This window comes from Carassius carassius, chromosome 18 (genome assembly GCF_963082965.1).
Source record: "Carassius carassius chromosome 18, fCarCar2.1, whole genome shotgun sequence".
NCBI classification, from domain to species: domain Eukaryota; kingdom Metazoa; phylum Chordata; class Actinopteri; order Cypriniformes; family Cyprinidae; genus Carassius; species Carassius carassius.
Window position 1 is genome coordinate 3,173,340 of NC_081772.1, and position 19,679 is coordinate 3,193,018.

A 19,679-nucleotide genomic window follows, 5' to 3' on the forward strand; every position below is an offset into this window, starting at 1 on the left:
AAAATACGCAGATACAGAAAAGCAAACTAAACTCAAAACAGCACTTTAATAAAGAAAGACTGAGTGAAGTTCAGAAACATACGCAGAAGAAATAACATGAATACTGAAACTTGAAAGAGAAGTTTAGTACATTGACCAGAGCCTGTTGAGGGTGCTGTCGTCACATGTACTTCTCTTGATGTGGAAACAGGAAGCAGAAGGCAGAAGGCAGATGAGCGGTTTCCTGTCCCCGTGCCCTCGATGTGTGGAGGCCATGTGCTGGAATGGGGCTGAAGTTTAGGGCGTTTTGATCTTCTTGAGACGAGGGGATGTGCCGTTTTCTGCTTTAATCAGTCCATTCTCATGGTGACCAACTGCAGAACATACAAACAGCTCGTGTTCAAGAAGACAGACACATAACTGAACACAAAACAACATGTAACCAAAGACATCAGACCTACAAAACCAGTGTCTGTCATTCCTGAGGGTCACATTTTGACACACGGCTATCTAAATGGGGACATTACATACTTCTGTTTTTATCTAAAGATAGATATTCACTTTTCACAATATTCACCTAAACCCACCTCCAACAGAAAACATTCTGCAGTAAAAAACAAAACACAGTACTCACATAACTACAACTTCAAAAGAATCATTTTACCGTCCATGTACCTGAATCACGTTTCAGAGTGCGCTGCGTCTGTTGTTTAGCGGCCGCTCTCTTCCGGGCCGCCTGCTCCAGTCTCAGCTCACGTGTTCGGCTCAGCTGGAAACGGAAGAACTTCCAGAGCAGCCATGATTGAGTGAAACACACCACGATCAACACCAGCAGCCTGTGTCAAACACACACACACACACAGCTTTATCCTCATGTCCGGGTCTCTACTATAAAAAAAACAAGTGTGAACATCTGTCTCACCTTATAGAAAGAGTGTTGAAGTTTCCCGCCTCCAAATCAAGAGTCTGGTTTTCCGAACGAGCCAAACCGAAGCCCACGGCCAGGAACATCAGAGTCAGAGTGATCATCCGGGTCAGGACGAACCCGATGGACCACATCTCAAACCTACACATGCAACACAAGCATGTTATTCAGAGATATTTTTATATACACTACGTCAAACATTTGAGGTCAGTGTCTACTGCTCATCAAGGCTGCATTTATTTGATCAATGCTGCAGTAAAAAACGGTAATATTATTACGGTTTAAAATAACTGTTCTTTATTTGAGTATGTTTTTAAAATGTAATTTATTCCTGTGATCAAATCTGTATTTTCAGCATCATTGCTCCAGTCTTCAGTGTCACATGATCTTCAGAAATCATTCTAACCTGCTGATTTGCTGCTCAAGAAACAGGTCTTATTATAAATTGTCCCGTTTAAGATTTTTGTGGAAACCATGATACATTTGTTCAGGATTCTTTAAAGAATAGAACGTTCTAAAGAACAGCATTCATTTGAAGTATTCTGTAACATTATAAATGGATTTACGGTCACTTTTGATCAATTGCATCCTTGTTGAATTTCTCTTTTAAAAACAACAACAAGTGCATGTGTGAGTAAATGTGGCTTACATTTTGTGGTGGTTTTCATCAATAAAGTAAAACAGTCGAGACAGATGGAAACCCATCTCCGAAAGATACTGCAGAAACAACAAAACCAGCCCGACCCGCGTCAAGCTTAAGAGAAATGAAAAATGCATTAAATAAAACACTCAAATATCTGATATTATAAACAAACAGTTTTTTAATCAAAATCCTATTTGAAGTATATATACACACACACACACGCATACATGCATACATACACACATACATATAGGTTTTCACTGGTTTCATGTGTGAGTGCGTCTATGGTCCATGTCTTACTTTAACAGATATGCAGCCAAAATGTGTAAGAGATAAAGACTAATGTACTGCAGCTGACGCGGGATTTCCTCCTACAAACATAAAAACACAATGCTTTCATTATATAGCAACAAAATTTGATCATTAAATAGATTAATTATTATGTATATACATCGATCTCTCTCCCTGCCTCCTCTCATCTTCTCTTACCTTTCTCACTTTCTGGAAGTAAAGCTCAGGTAGTGCGTGAAACCAGTACGCCAGCTGTGTGAGGTAGAAGAACTTCACCTGAAACCTGTCAGAAAGATGACAAGCTGACAGAGCCAATCACAATCAAATCAACCAACAACGCCGGCATACTTAGAGTTTCCATGTTTTTATTTGTCATGACATATATAGTGTTTGGATTAAGTTGCAAACATCCACGAGACAATATCACAAAAAATAAATAAATAAAAGTTACTCAGAAAATAAATTAAAAGAAAAAAAGTTACAAATAATAAAAATAAAAAATGTAAATCATAAAATTAAACATTTATTATTATGAACAAATGAAATGTTTATAAGAATAAAAATAAAATACTTTAAGCCAAATCATGGTAAAAAAAAGAAAAAAGATTTTTATTAATTAAAATCTGCATAAATCCTTTTCAACAAAAAAACTGGAAAAATAGGTAGTTTATAATGATTAACCAGTTTTGATTTTTATTTCTATTTTTTATAACTGATACCAATACCAATTATTTGCATGTTTATGTGCCCGATAACCGATATGCAGAACCGATATTTATTAAATGTTATAAAGTAAATAAGTAAATAAAGTTTTTTAAGTGTAGAAAATGTGTCTTTCATGTTAAATTTAATATTACAACAATACATTTTTTTTTTCAACATGCGCTCTATTCTCAAAACACCTACAAGATGGCAACGTTTATCTGTGAATACGATATTACAAAACTGATATCTGATTATGATAAAATGGATAAATATCGGTAAAATCGATATATCGGTCGATATCTAGTAATTTACAATTTATACATACATTTACGATATGAACTTGGAGGTGAAATTTGACCAAAATAATTTCAAAATGCAAAAAATTATCCCAAAAAATCTGATTTGAATCTTTTGATTTTTGGATGTAATAAGAAGTTGTTTGTGACCGTTTTCCTGAGAGATGCATGCTTCTTGTTTGTGTGTGCATGTACCTCAAGTGAACGTGAGGATAATTCTCCCAAAGGCTGCTTGGATGCAGAAGGTATCCCTCCTGTCAATCACATAAATGATTAAGCGACATAAACAGAAAGTGGGATGTTTAATATGTTGTGTGTGAGATCTGGTGGCTCTTACTGTGGCGATGACATAGAGACTCCATAAACTGGACACAAGATAAAACACACACAGCTGCCCAGATTCATTAAACTTTGTGTTTTTACTCTTCGACAAGTGAAGACGACGGTTTACTTTCTGAAATGGAGCACACATCAGCCAAAAAAATGCAAATTAATTACAAAAAACGTGGTATGCACATTAAAAAACTTCAGCCGTTGCTTGCTACAAACTACATTACCCAAAATGCATTGCAGCACTTACATCTAGCACATACTCCTGCACCACTGCGTGAAGGATGATGGTGATACAAAGATAGAAGACGACAGTGGCACAGTCTTTCAATCCATAAAGATACAGAGTCACCTCTTCATCTGAAACACACACACACACACGTTAGCTCATGTGTGTGATGCATCAGACATCAGCAGATCTGAGAGACTGTCATGAATGTGTGCCAAACCTGCGATCATGGTGCTGATGTTATACTGAGGCTGGATGAATAAAATGGCTGTTTTTGCTGTTGTCTGATAGAGAGAAGAGAGAGATTGACTTTATTGAATAAAATAACTTTCATGCACAATGATAAAAAAAACAACACAGACACACACACAAAGATTACATGATCTATAAATAATTTGCTTTCATACAGTTACAGCTGCATTTAGAAAAGTTCAGATTTATTAGTCTTTTCTTAAAACATTTAAAAACATTTGTTAGAGACCTCCTGATTGTGTATTTTATTTTTATTGTTATTAAGAAGGAAGACAAAGACAAAAACAAAACAAAACAAAAAAACAGGGTTATTATAGCCAACTAAATAAAATAAGATAAAATGAACATTAACTAAAACAAAATATTAGTTGCCAAGGGAATATTTATTGTTTTCATTTAGTTTAAACAACTAAAACGAATAAGAACTACACAGAAATTAAAAGAGACAAAAGCATACAACTAAATTACTAAAACTTTAGAAGATACAAAACTAATTCAAAATAAATTTAATAATCATTTAAATGAATAACTATCATAGATCTATAATAGTCTCAATGATACTAAAAATAACATGCAACTAAATAATACTGAAAGAAAAATATTGGATGCATTAAAAAGTATTTTAATAATCTAATAATTCATTGCAAACTTTTATACTTGGTAATACGTACTTATTTATTTAATGCATCCATATATAATGTTTTTTATTTAAATTTACAAAGAAAACAAACAACAACAAGAAATTTTTTTAATGTAGTACAAGTATAGCTGTTGCCCATTTGACAAATAAAATGTTCACAAAATAGTAGCTTCTTAAAATAAATCTAGTGGAAGCAGTGTGTTTATGAATACTATAAATATAATACAAATAGAAATATTTTATAAATACTGACCAGGGGATTAGCATGCACATTGTGCAGAAAGCATGAACAGTTGAACTGGCATTTCATACAATTGCATTTTAGCAGTTTGATCCATGAAAAATTGCAAAACAAATCAACTGGCTTTCCACCGCAGTGCTTCTTAAAGTCACAGAAGCGTCTGAATGAAGCACAGATGTTGAGAGCAGCAGGTGTGTGAAACCACAGATGTGAAAGGGAAAACCCATCTGAACACAGATAAGATGCATGCATGACAAGAGATGCATGAAATAATATCAAAGAGTTTCATTCAGCGTTTCTGAAAGTTTACCAGCGATCATCAGGCTAATACGACAAACACGGGAAGACTGTTCGTTTAGAAACTTGAAATGCATATTTTCTGCTTTTGATCACTCGATTACATGCGACAGATCACGATGCATATGAATATGAAGCGTTTATAAAACTCCAGGAATGTCAATCGAACTGGAAGCGAATTAGAGATTTGACGTGGCACTTCAGAGGAAGCATGAACAACTTCATAAAACTCACATTCACCACAATAACACCTGGTTCATGTTCATATTTCACAAATTACACATTATGTGATATGCTTTAAGAATTTTCTGTATCTTAAAACTCAAGGGCCCAGGTGATGGTGACAATGTTTCGAATAGAATCAAAAAATATTAATTTCTTTTAATGCACTTAACTCAACCAGAGTGGTGTTTAATGTATACTTTTAATGTAGATGAAATACATAATGTGTGTCTTAACTTACTTTTGAGTAGATGATGATGATTTCAAAGGCTTTAAACATTTAATTAAAAGTGGAGTGTGTCAGATTTCTGTCTGTTTTTAAGCTGCACATCTAATTTTGATTTAACAGTAAGACGAAAGGAAGAGAGAGAGACAGACAGACAGAAAAACAGCTGGCTGAGACACAGACAAGAAGAAAAAAAAGAGAATCCCAACCTTTTTTAACTCACCTCAAACATCAGTCCAATCAAAATGAAAATCACCAAACTAAACACAATGTCCGCGTGATTCTGAATGAGAAACTCTTGGCTGAAGAAAGGATAACTCTTGTTTCTCCTGCGAAAAGCCATTTTACAAGTTAGCGATTTTCAGCAGGGCTTTTTTTCCTCCAAATCTAAAACTTCCACGAATCACTCCAAACTTCAGTAAGGCCACTGCGCATGCGCGCTTTAGCCACGAATTGAATGTAGCGCGCATGCGCAGTAAGAAGCTAGGAATTACTCGTGAGGGTAACAAATGTAGGATTTTTTTTTGTTGTTTTCTTTTTTTCCACAAATTATTTTACATTCCAAACATAATCATTTTAATATTATTAATAATTTAATTATTATTATATTAAAATAATAAAATGATACATTAATTGATATATATTTTTTTTAAATCGCAAAAACCCTAATCATGATCGACTGTGATTGGTCTATCCTTACCAGAGCTGAGAAAAGTAACACGTACCACGTGACAGTACAGCAAAAACTACAGAAGCTGTTCGGATTCATTTACAGCCGAATAATGAAAATAAAAAACAAACAGCCAGTTATTAAATTTTTACCATTACACAAAACATTGTGTCTGTTATAGGCTACTGTAGATTGTGTGTAACATTATTGCACAGCACAGATTAAAATGAGCTTGATATTTCACAGGTGGAGACATATTAAAACAAGTTCATTATTAATTTAAATTAATTTAATGGCTAAATGGAATTCACCAGATGACCAAACAATCCACATACAGGAAAACCAAACAAACTTTCATTCACATTATCTGCAAACCTCTATAATCTTATGGCTGAATTTGTGTTGAAATTGTTGCACATATTAGGGGACACAACCCTGCACTACTGTTCAAGCACAGACATCTTTCAGATGCATGCAAATAACAATTATTAGATAGTATACACACTCTCATGAAAACAATTGAATACACACAAACACACACTGAGCACTTCAAACAGTGAAAACCACTCCAGTGGATTATTCAGTAAAATACCCCTGAAACATTGTATGAGCCTTGAGCTCCTGTCCAAGGGAAAATGCATCAAATATACAACGTCTTTGTAAGTATTTTTATTTGTTTTTGATGTCATTTATACAGTTGTGTTACAGTAGCATAATGCACCAATTTTATAAATATTTGATAAATATAATTGAATATGTATGTATATATAAATTTAAATTAAATAAAAATCATAATAAATAAATAAATAACATTCCAAGTCAGAGTGCAGATGTAACACTTTTAATGCCCAAAATAACCAGGGGAAATTATTAATTTTATATTAGGGTTAAGGTTAGGTTTTTTAAACCTGAAAGTACAAAATTATGAAAAACTCTATACAAAAATGACTAGTCCTTTGAAAGGCAAAACCAAAGATTTGTGGATAAGACAAGGTGAGAAAAATCCAAGATAAAAAATTACCAGCAGAAAAGAACAGAGAGCAAATATTCTTATGTAAGGAACTGGAGCAATCTGCCATTAGAAAACCCTTGTTAATTATCCGCTAATTTACATATTCAGAGTCCGATCATGTTCTAAAATGAGAAGTGTTTCTATTTTTGTCTGTATCAGGCACTATATTCCAAAAACTGATAATCCAGACCCCAGCCCTTCATAAGAGTGGATTTAAACCACAGTCTGAGAGGATACGATTTTACACTGAACACCTGCAGCTCACAGGAAGATTGTGCTTTCGACTCAACGGCATGTGGATTTTTATCGGTTATGTTCAGAATGGCTTACTTCCATACATGCAGTAGACTATACAGTACAAAGTTTTTGCTAATTTTATATATGCATGAAATACACTCATGACCTTTTTATCTCCTCTTTGACTTTGAGTTTGGACTGGCAACCATTTTGTCAGATAACTCAATTAAAACTTTAAAAATAACCATTCTTATTTCTTAGATGATAACTATATGCTGCTTGCTTAATTTATTAGCCTAATTTATCGTCGCTTATTTCATACCATTTCATATACTTATTAAAAAAGTAGAAAGTATACTGTGCAGTATTTCATTCTGAGCATAAACAGAAAGACAGTGAGAGAACTAAAAACAGAAAAAAAGAATTGTAAACATTCACAAAAGTTTTTTTTGTATACAGTATGTTTAAATATTGTACATAAAATCTCATAAAATCTTATGAAGGTTCAAGTTTCCATATATACATATATAGAGAGAGAGAGAGAGAGAGAGAGAGAGACACAAGTGTGTTCACTCTAATTGGTAGTTGCCATTGAAGCTCATTTGCATGACATTAAAGACACGCCCACATTGCAGCAGTGCTGCTCATGTTGCCTGGAAACTTTCGTGCTCGAAACTGCAGTCAGTTTGAATGCCACTTAAAGGTTCAGTTCACCCAAAAATTTAAATTCTGTCATAAATTACTCGTCCGCATGTCGTTCCAAACCCGTGAGACCTCCGTTCATGATTGGAACATTCCAATTTCAAATTCCAAAAAACACAAAGATAATTTTACTGCATTCTGACAGCTCTCTGACCCTCCCATAGACAACAAGGGTCCTTATACAATCAACGTCTGTAATTTTACGAAGCTACAAGAATACAGGATCCTGGTTGGTCCAGAAGGCCGCGGACAAGATCCCTGTGCAGCCCACGGTCTGTGGAAATGGGGCTCAACTCGTCTGGAGTTTCCATGCAGGTTCCAGAACCGAAACCGAAGAGCATCTCGCAGTCCAGACACGGGTTACTGGAGCTGCTGGGGGATTGTGGATCAGCACTGAAGTATAAAGTGGAGCTGGATTTTGTGGGACAATAATTGGGCTTAGGAAACTGAGTGCATGGATCTATAGCAATCAAAATTGTATTTGAACTGCACATGGTCTGATTGGTCCAAATGCTACACCATTGACCAACATCAGAGATCTGTGAACATGCGTATGTATGATTAAATTATTGACATACTAATTTAAATTCTCAGGGGGTAATATTTTATATCTAAAAGTTTCAACAGTGATAAAGATTTTGGAAACCCCTGAAGTAAATAAACAGAATTGTATTTTCATATCAGAATTATTTTAACAGATGCACAAACACACACACACCTTTTGAAGATGCCCAGGTGAAGTGTGTGTATGATGAAATTGTAGCATGTCCGTTTGTCTCTGTCGGCCCTGTACCACCTGAAACTCAACAGCAGCACCAGTGACCCCGGCAACCAGAGGGCAAAGGTCAGTCCGGCCAAACACAGCTCCTCCGGCCACAGATAGAAGCCCACACAGAAGACCACTGATGAACAACACAGAGAACATGTGTCACCATCAAACTCCATCTATGTACTTCAGTATGTTTTTGTGTTGTATGAGATTATCGCTACAATATTTGACATAACAAAAGAGCAGTGAAATGGGATGAGATTATATAACAGGAAATCCAGGTTAAAATGTGATATTATCTATACATTTCTGTAATCTGTCATTTCTGACAGTAAATCTTTGCTAGATCAGATGTTTTCACGGATCTCTAAATCTCTAAAGCTGCTTTGGAACAATATTGATTTTGAAAAGTGCATTTCAAATACCTTTTAATTAAATGTTTCTGTTCAAGTTTATACAACTAATAATACTCTAAAAGTGGATAGAAAATAAAACACCCAACGTGTTAATATTTTCCAGATACAATTATAATTAGAACATATCTGCAACTTTTGACACTGTGAATCATCAGATCTTTCTGTTCACCCTCGATTCACTGGGCATCACAGGGATTCAACTTTTCGCTGGTTTGAATCCTATATTAAAGGTAGGTCCTTCAGGGTGGCTTGGGGAGGAGAGGTATCCAAATCACATCAACTGGCCAATGGGGTTCCTCAGGGATCAGTTCTTGGACCCCTCATCTTCTCCATATCCACTCTAAATCAGGCACACACACTCACTTACACACTATTATGCACACAAATGAACTGGTGTGGCTGTTACAATATGGCAGAATTAAGCCAGAAGACTCAAATAAGATGTTGAAATCAGATTGATTAACCTGTGATAAAGCATTCCTATTAATATTTGTTACATTTTTTGTTGAACTCTGAAACAATGTGTAATAAAATGCCTTTCTTTGTGTTTAGGGTTGATTGTAGTACAATATAAATCCAAATCCACAACTTGAAAAAAGCATTCATGTCTTAAACAACCAGAGAATTTATATAGAGCTCTATAGGAATCCAGCAGGTAAACTATGGGATTTCAGATGTTTTCATTTTTTTACTCCCACCAGATAGAGCTAATCTGCCTTCAAAAAAATTGGATTTTAAAGGAGTTGACTCTATTTTAACTTGAAATACTGCCATAATTACAAAGTATAGAAAAATATTAGAATGCATTTTTTTTTCAATTGGAAAAATGAATCATAATTATTGCATAAATATTAAATATTACTATGCAATTCTCTCAAAATACATAAGAAAATAAAATATTATCAAACAAAAAGATATTACATTGATTTAACTGAAAAAAATGAAAAAATAAAAAAGTAATTTCAGGTGTCCGGTTACTTCTGACCACAAAAAAACTCCCAAATGACCAGTACCAAAGGGTTACATGTGTTATATTCTATTTAATGGTTGTTTAAATATTCTGAAATACTGTAAAAACATAAACAAAAAATCAAGAAATAACACAACTGGAAAAAAAGATCATAAAAAGTATTAAGCCACTGTTTTAGGCAACATAAGTTATGTACAATTATAATTTATGCCAGTTTTCTGCAGTTTCTCATTTATGAAAATACTCTTGCCCTGAGAAAATCTAACATTCAATAACTGACTCTCATCTGAATGCTTGCTTGGTTTTACTGTGTTATTATAAAAATATGATATTACACAAATATGATGATATTGGAAAAACAAAAATAAAATCCAGTGTGACAACTAGCCCCTAACTCCCCTAAAAGCTATATAACATCTTTTGCCAGTGGTTTAGTTAACACATAAATCCAGAGACTGCAACATTTAGTACTGTGCATTTACATAGATGTTATTCATATAACATATATTACATGCTATCATTCAATTTTTGGGTCAGTAAGATTTTTATGTCTTTAAGCACACAGAGGCTGCAATTATGTGATCAGAAATACAATAAAAACAATATTGTGAAATGTTGTTACAATTTAAAATAAATTTGTAAAATAAAATGTTCTCCATTTGAATATATTTTCTAAAATTTTCAGCATCATTCCTCCAGTCTTCAGTGTCACATAATCCTTCAGAAATAATTTTACTATGCTGATTTGCTGCTCCAGACACATTTCTCATTATTTATCAGTGGATTTTGTTTTCCAGGATTCTTTGATTTATAGAAAGTTCAAAAGAACAGCGTTTATTTGAAATATATATTTTGTTACATTATAAATGTCTACTGTTATTTTTAGATTTTCAGTTTAATGCATACTTGCTAAATCAAAGTGTCAAATGTATTCAGTAATAGAATATCAGACAATTTACTGATCACCGTCCTGTTTAATGCAAACCTTTGGAGAAACAGAACTTGAAGTTTCATGTGTGATTGTTTGGGCCTGTGCTGCTCCCTGCTGGACGACCTGCAAGTGCCCAGATCACCTGACACATCTTCTTTATAGACTCCGCCTCCATGCCAGCCTCAAGCTTCGCTGCACCTTCACTCAGATCAAATATCTCGATCTCGTCATTGGCTCGGCACAGCTGAGAGGCGGGGCCTGTGAGGCTGGAGGCGGGACAGAACTGGTGCAGGTGGATCTGCAGGCTGCACAGGTGTGTGTACCTGCGAGAGCAATGCGGGCAGCAGTGGGAGCGCGGTCTGGCGTGAAGCCGTCTGTGCAGCTGCAGGTGGATGTGCTGGGTGAAGCTGGCGAGGCACTGCTTACAGACATACGGCCGTTCACCCGAGTGAAGCCGCAGGTGAGTCTTCAGGTTACTGCAGCTGCTGAAGCGCCTGCTACACACCTGCACACGAGACACAACATATGAATATTTGAGATCTCGTTTGATTCTCCCAGATAACAGTGAGAGGTTCCTCTGTGTGTTCTTACATGGCATTCATATGGTTTTTCTCCCGTATGAACCTGAATGTGCTTTTGAAGGTGAGCCAGCTGGGAAAAGTTCTTTCTGCAGATATTGCACATGTATGGTTTCTCACCGCTGTGAACCCTCAGGTGAACCTGGAGATCAGAAAACCAAGAACCGAGAGAGAGAGAAAAAAATAATTGCTTCATACACTGCCGTAGAAATATATTATACAGCAAGGACTCATTGAGTTGATCAAAAGATGACTATAAAGACATTTATAATGGTGCAAAGGATTTCTGTTTTAAAATAATGCTGATTAAACATTCTATTCATCAAAGAATCGTGGAAAAAGTTTAAAAACTAAATAAATAATGTAAGAAATAGTTTTTAAAATGTATAATAATCTGAAATTTTTATTGAACAGTAAATCAGTATATTAGAATGATTTCTGAAGGATCATGTGACAGGCTGGAAGTAATTATGCTGAAAATTCAGCTTTGATCACAAGAATTACAACTTGTTTTTTGATCAAATAAGTGCAGCCATTAGTGAGCATAAGAGACTAATTTCAAAGACATTACTTTTTGTTATTGATAAACTACTTTGTTTTTGTTCATATTTTGAATTCATTTAAATCATATATATGTGTGTGTGTGTGTGTGTGTGTGTGTGTGTGTGTGTGTGTGTGTGTGCATGTGCATATATAAATATTAGATTAAAAGTTATTTTAATACTTAAGTTAAACTAAAAATGAACTGAGAACTAATGCCTTGACTACAATTGGAAATAAATATTTTATTTTATTTTATCATTTATTTCTTTAAGTAAGAAAAATGCTTTTTATGGCTTTATTTTTAGCTAATTATAAACTAAATTATAAACTTAATTATATATTATATATAAACATATATATATAGTATCTTTTCAACAAGCTTTAATTAAAAAAAAACAAGAAAATTTAAAGTAAAAATTACAAAACAGCTTATACTGTATATCATTAACATCTCGGACTTCCTTTATTGAACCACTAAATCTGAAATGAATAAATCAGAGATTTATAAAAGATAATAATCCATGTACCTTCAGATTGGACAGCTGACTGAAGTTCTTCTCGCACACGTTACATTTATACTGGATCTTTCCATTCTGTTTCTGTAAAGGATACGGTAAAGCCTTGTAACCAACAGTCTGTTGCTCTTGGCGGGTGGAGGCGGAGACACATGAGGAAGCCACGCCCATCTCAGGTGAGTCTCTCTGGGCTGTGATGTCATCAGCACTGGACACTTCAGCCGGAGATGGACCGGTTGCATTACTGAGGTCTGACAGTTGTTTTGTGGAGCCTTTAGGATTATTTTCTCTCTTTGAGGAGTCTGTCACTTTAATTTTGGGGTTGCCTCTATTAGTCAATGCTAATGAAAGATGATTCTCATTGGATGTTGGATGCAATAGAGATGGATAAATGTGGATTGGTGAAATTTTATGGAACATGTGTGGTGTTGTTTGGCCAAATCCCATTGGCTGATGTGATGGCGCGTATTGAATAACAGACCATATATACTTTGGCATAGAGGATTGTGGGATTGCTGAGGTGTATACATGTTCTTCTACACTAGAGGCCATTTTCAAGTTTAAAGGGACGTCAGAGATGGCATCAGTCATTGAAAATAGAGGTAATTTTGGATTCTGCAGGTCTCTGGTCACTTTTTCTCTATATATTGTTTGCGTGATAGCACTAAACGGTTTGTTTGGAGGAGTTTCAGTGTGATGATCAGTACAGGGATCCAGATCCAGGATCTCAGTGACCGTGTGACCTCGCTTTCTCTTCCTCACTTGATCTTTACCTTGAGAAGAAGCTGAAGCTGAAAAAGAAACATAATTCAGAAACATTTGAGTAAATGGTTCAAATAAGAGAAAAATCCTTAAGGCAAGACTCCCCAGCTTAATAGGGTCAACATTTTTTTAACTATATCCCCAGTTCAGTGATTACATTAAGAATTGCAAAAAAAAAAATGTATAACAAGTTTTCTAAAAGGTTTTGTTTAAATATTCAAATAATGTATCATCTAATTAAATATGCATCAATTTGCTTACATTTCCAGAACAGAAATGCGAACATTGAATCAAGTCAGGTTCAAAATGCTTATTTCTTTTTATGGACCTTTTCGAGTTAAAAGGTTTTTACTGAGGGGATTTCGGATTTCTCTTTTTTCACTCCATAAATCAGAAAATATGGTCAACAGCCAAATGTCTTCAGGAATAAAATGTCCAAAATCACATGAAATATACTGTATGAACAAACCCTTCAGGATATAGATATGACACTTGAAAAACAGCCTTGAAAGATATGCATTGTAATTGAAATCTACAAATGCAGATAGATCAAGTGCAATAAAATCAACACTTAAAAGTGTATTTTTGATGTTTTCTTCCACACTAGTCCGAAAGACAACATACTTTGGAAGCAAAATAGCACAAAATCTCATAATAAAAGATCAGATGAAAGATTCAGTCATCACATGGTTAAACAGTCTTGCGATAAATGTGTTAAATATAATAAATGCAACTAATTTGAAGCTTAGAATTCAATTATTCCCATTAATTCATTAATTATTAATTCAAATAATTTGTATTTCAAATCATTCCAGGTGTCAGAATAGCATGAAACTGATGTGGCTGTCACTCACAGTGTGTGGGAGGTGCTTGTTTTTGACAGACAGTTCTGAGGCTGGTGTTCATTGGCTGCTCATGTTCTAGGCTCCGCCCCACCAGTAGCTCCTCCCCCGGCTTTAGAACCTTCATGGCATAGAAGTAAATCTGCATTCCGATTTGGAATGCGGCAAGATTCTGTTGCCCAGGAGACGAAGCATAGTTTACAAAGCGCATCCAGTTGCTGCAACTCTCATTCTCACAAGACAGGAAGTGATGTAATCGCCCCTCTGAAAAGATCTTTGAAAGTGAATGAAAAAAGAATTAGCACTGACGTTTTAACAGAAGATTTAAAATGATACATAAAAGAATCAGGGTTCTTATTTTCTGCCTTTATCATCAACCAGTGTTAGTATGAGCAATCATAATAATTATGCTTAGCAAGCACTATTAAGCATCCTGACAGATTTAGGAAATTAAACTGTGTGAGATTAGAGCTTTGTTCTTAAATTGAAAGTGCACATCTGTTTGTGCGAGCAACTGTGTGAAAGTGAGAGGTTGTGGTTTAGTTGTTGATTCAGTCTTTTAGAACAGCTCCACTGTTTGACCTTAAAACACCTGTTTCTCTCTGTCTTGCTCTTCTCTCTTTCTTTTTTCAGTTTAGTTCATCCTGTCTAATATTGAACTTAAGAGAAGGCACATTTTGCATTTGATGTGGTTATACAGAGAGAAGAAATTCATTTCCATTTAGAGTTATATTTACCTGTATGATTTAGTATACAAAACTTATGTGTCACTAATGTTTAAAACTTTGGTGTCATAGGATTTATTTTATTTATTTTAAACAATCTCTGATGCTCACCAAGGCTGCATTGATTTAATCAGAAATACAGTAAGAACACTAATATTGTGAAATATTACTACAGTTTAAAATAGATATTTTCCATTTTAATATACGTATAGTAAAATGTAATTTATTCCTGTGATCAAAGCTGAATTTCCAGCATCATTCCTCCAGTCTTCAGTGTCACATGATCTTCAGAAATCATTCTAGTATTCTGATTTACTGCTCAAGAGACATTTATTATTATTAGCAATGTAGAAAACAGTTGTGCTGCTTCATATTTTTGTAAATCATGTTGAATAGATAATTAAAAATAACAGCGTTTATTTGAAATATCTTTTGTAACATTATAAAATCTTAACTGTCACTTTTGATCAAGTTAATACATTCTTGCTGACCCCTAACTTTTAAATGGTAGTGTAAATCTAAAAGTCTAAATAACATAATGATTTTTTTCCCTCCTGTATAAACCTGACAATATAAGACATTTCTATAATATGCCATTTTTTGGGGTGCATTTTTGCCCTGTATATTTCTAACCCTGAGAAAATGAACATATACATCAGAAATATTTCCTGAATGTCAGGTGTGAAATTCAATGGAACTGCAAGTGAATCAGAACTATATATTAAGGTTTTCCGGAAACCTTGTTCTCTCTTTTTGTCTGTGTGTGTGTGTGTGTGTGTGTGTGTGCACTCCTGTCAGCCACTTCCTTGCTGAGTCAGTGTGTAAAACACAAGTGAGTAGCTTTACTGGCACATGTAAGCGAGGAGCAGTGCGTCAGAGAAACCCAACATAAGCACACACCTCTGAAGCATGACTGGTAAATATGAACCCCAATGACTCAGAATGGTTTTCGATCTCTCTCACATATATACACACACACACACACACACACACACACACACACACAAACACACACGCTCCTTATCTTTCTCACACACTAACATACCATCCAGATGTGTTTCCTGTGGATGTTTGCAGGCATATCCTCAGGGTGAATATGTTGTCCGAGCAGTGGGCCGAAGCGGGTCCCTAAAGGAATGACCTCAGTGGTGAAAACACCCACCACCTTCTGATGAAAAAAAAATATATATTTGTTTGTGGTTAAGACTTTCTTTCCAATGAAATTTATACATATTTTGTACCAAACACAATTACACGTCAGTGTTATTTTAGTATCATTGAGATATTTTTATAGTTAATTTTATATTTTGAATTAGCTTTAAAAATATTTGTGATATTTTATAAGTTTGAATTGTAGCTAAAGTTTTAGTATTTTAGTTTTGTGTTTTTAATAAAAATGTATATATCGTTTTTTTTGTTTATATTTTAGTTTTACTTATTTTATTACATCAAATTAATTAAATGATAATGAGAAATGATTGGTATTAACAGAACATTTTTATGGTTTTAGTTTTAGTTAACTATAATACAGACATACATTTTTAAGTGTGATTTAAGTGTTCATATAGGTTCATGCTTGTACCTGATTGTGATGTGCAAATGTGAGGTTTCTGGATAATGATGTCTGGGCTCTGGTTTCTTTCCACCCATCAAAGTCTGTCTCATCATCTTTAACATGATGCTTGTGCCGCACATCCACTTTCTGCTCCTCAGTTTGTACAGCAATACTCTCGTTTGCTGTGGTTGGGAGTGATTTTAAAGGCATAATCAAACCAAGGGGAGATTACACCTGTGAACGACAGAAAATCATACACATGATGATCAACGTAAGATAAAACTTGTTTTTCTGTATTTCCTATGCAGTTGTGCTCTGAGGGGTTACTAATTGATTTAAAGGAACATTTCACCCAAAAATGTTAATTATCTGGAAAATTACCCTCAAGTCCTCTAAGATGTAGATAGCATTCCATCGCTTGCTCAGAAATGGATCATCTGCAGTGAATGGGTGCCATCAGAATGAGAGTCCAAAAACATCACAGCAATTCACAGCACTCCAGTTCATCAGTTAATGTCTTGTGAAGTCAAATGCTATGTGTCTGGAATACACAAATCCATCATTAATGTGCTTCTAACTTCAAACCATAAACCATTAAAAACATTAAAAAGTCCATCCTCTTGTTTCCATTCACATCAGAATCCACCAAAATATGTTTAGAACTGTTGTGGACTGTTATTGCTGGTACACAGTGCTTGATCTGTGCAGAATTCTCGCTTGATGTTAAAACACCTTAATAATGGATTTGTTTCTTACAAACACACAGCTTTTCACTTCTCAAGACATTAACTGATGAACTGGAGTGGTGTGGATTACTTGTGGATTATTGTGATGTTTTTATCAGCTGTTTGGACTCTCATTCTGACGGCACCCATTCACTGCAGAGCATCCATTGCTGAGAAAGTGATGCAATGCAGTTCTCCAAATCTGATGAACAAAGAAACTCATCTACATCTTGGATAGCCTTCGGTATAAATCTGCATTTTTGGGTGAACTATCCCTTCAGTTATTAATTATTATTAACTTATGAGTCACTTGACAAAATGAACAATTTTGATAAACAAGATCTCAAATGCAGTTTTTTCAACTTCTCAAACTCTTAATTAATACTTAGCTACACTTATTTTATGGCTGTATCATATCTCATTTGTATATTTTATTCTTCTAAGGAGTTTTAGAGGCAACTAAGACACAGTTGATGTAATCATTTTTTACTGATATTTTTTATTCCAATGCACGTGTTTAACAGGTCCACATCATTTCAGGCTGATGTGAGAATTCAGATTAGAAAAGAACTAAAACTGAAACTCAATACCAGAGCAGTCCTGCACGCACAGTGCTGCAACCACATCACACACGTCTCAGCACCTGAGGAGGTTTCCTTCAGACTGAGCTTCAGCTGATTCACACACACACACACACACACACACACACACACACACACACACACAAGATACCCTACAGACCAAATGCATGTTCAGATAGAGTAAAAAACACTTACTGTGGCTTCTGTTGAGTAAGTGAGTGTCTCTCCAGCCGTCTGTCAAGCTCTCTGTCTCTGTTTCTCTTGAATGTGTAGAAACTTGCATTTTCATTCAGACATCATCTGAAGACAAACTCCACCCTGATGTCTCCCTCCACCCCTTTGAGGCTTTTTCTTTTCCTCTCTCTGAATGTGCATTTCACAGAATCTTACATGGTCTCTACATGACATCTCAGAGGTTTTGATATCTATTTATATTGTTTCTCAGTGCTGAATAATGAGAATACCTCACACCATTTACATGTATTACAGATTTTCTCAGTCGCTTTGGTACATTTCTCAGATCAAAATCAGATTCTCAAAACTAATTCAATCTTCACATCATCTAGTCATTTGTGCACATCATAAAAGCAATTTCTCAGTCTTTTGAACAAAAATGTTTTTGCACGTTCATGCAGATGATTATGTATAGTTGTTTGCTGTTTCCTACATTAAATGCTTATGAAAATAAAATATAATAATATATTATATTATGCTGGTTCTGTTTTCACAATCTGTCAAGCAGCATATTTTCCATTTAGAGTTTTTTTTTTTGGTTGTGTGTTCTGAATAGATGAATTGTGAAGGTGAATCTTACTAATGATGAGGAATGTAAGAGGTTAAATCAGTGGTCAACCAGATCAAAAACACAAAGAGGTAGAAGAAGCCAAGGATGTAGCAACATTTCCCATTAAACAAGGCCACTAAATGCAGTCGAATATTGTGTCCTCAATCATTCAAACATTTAGTATGGTATGTAAATAAACAATGTGCACTATACTGTAATATTTTATATACTTACTGTAATGCATCATATTACAGTAGTCCACTTACATTTTACATTATACAGTAAATATACTTTATACAGATACACATATACATATATACACACAGACAGTAATGTGAAGATTTGTACTATTGATGTATCATACAGGAAATGTGCATTTGTGCATTTTCAATCTGCCGTCAAAAAATGACTAAGCATTTTGACCTTGATCTTGTTCACGATCAGTGACTCAAGGACTCGATGTGCTCATTGACATAAATACTTACTTTTACACATGCATTGACTTCTCCAGTGATTTTGAACAAGTTACAGGCTTTTGCAGGTAATCCATTGTTGTGTGATGCTGTTTGGATTCACTGTGTTGAGAAATGCACATACTGGTTTGCAAATATTAAGAAAGATACAAGAAATGTACCAAAGAGACTGAGAACAACTATAATTCAGTTTATACAAATGAAACAGAATCCTGTATTGGCCGCTATGTTCGTTTTCAGCATTTTCTTTAATTGTTATATATTTTTTTTGTCTAATGAAGAAGACACAAACTTAATTAACTATCGACTTTAAAGTTAAATAACTGTGTTGCAAGAACAAAATATTTTAAGAGTAGAAAAATGGCTTTATAAATGAATAGATAGATAGATAGATAGATAGATAGATAGATAGAAAGATAGATTGATTTGGGGGGGGGTAGACATAAAGAATAAACAGACAAAAAAATCTGAATAAACAAAATCAGAATAAACGCAGAACCTAATTCATATTCATCATGCGTGTTTTGGTGTCTACCAGCGGAGGGCGCTGTTGTGAATTCAGCGCTCTTTCCAGCAGCGCGTTTGTCTTTGTACGGAGTCTTTGACTGTTGAT

The 19,679-nt window shown here is 34.7% G+C and overlaps 2 protein-coding genes across 2 annotated transcripts; both read right to left on the reverse strand.

The window, feature by feature from the left end:
• Window positions 1-27: 27 nt before the first annotated feature.
• Window positions 28-5,710, reverse strand: LOC132092116 (translocating chain-associated membrane protein 2-like). The gene is made up of 11 exons (XM_059498202.1): window positions 5,500-5,710; window positions 3,619-3,682; window positions 3,420-3,529; window positions 3,177-3,293; window positions 3,035-3,093; window positions 2,037-2,121; window positions 1,848-1,918; window positions 1,554-1,658; window positions 902-1,045; window positions 664-815; window positions 28-353 (listed from the first exon to the last, which is right to left on the reverse strand). Exons 1-11 carry the CDS (start codon window positions 5,617-5,619, stop codon window positions 277-279), a joined length of 1,104 nt encoding a protein of 367 aa, XP_059354185.1. The 5' UTR covers window positions 5,620-5,710; the 3' UTR covers window positions 28-276.
• A 5,250-nt stretch (window positions 5,711-10,960) lies between these two features.
• LOC132092850 (PR domain zinc finger protein 1-like) lies at window positions 10,961-18,095 on the reverse strand. Its single transcript, XM_059499282.1, has 7 exons — window positions 18,005-18,095; window positions 16,531-16,737; window positions 15,994-16,116; window positions 14,236-14,497; window positions 12,632-13,404; window positions 11,575-11,703; window positions 10,961-11,488 (listed from the first exon to the last, which is right to left on the reverse strand). The coding sequence occupies exons 2-7, from the start codon at window positions 16,711-16,713 to the stop codon at window positions 11,063-11,065; spliced, it is 1,896 nt and encodes a 631-aa protein (XP_059355265.1). The 5' UTR covers window positions 16,714-16,737; window positions 18,005-18,095; the 3' UTR covers window positions 10,961-11,062.
• Window positions 18,096-19,679: the final 1,584 nt, after the last annotated feature.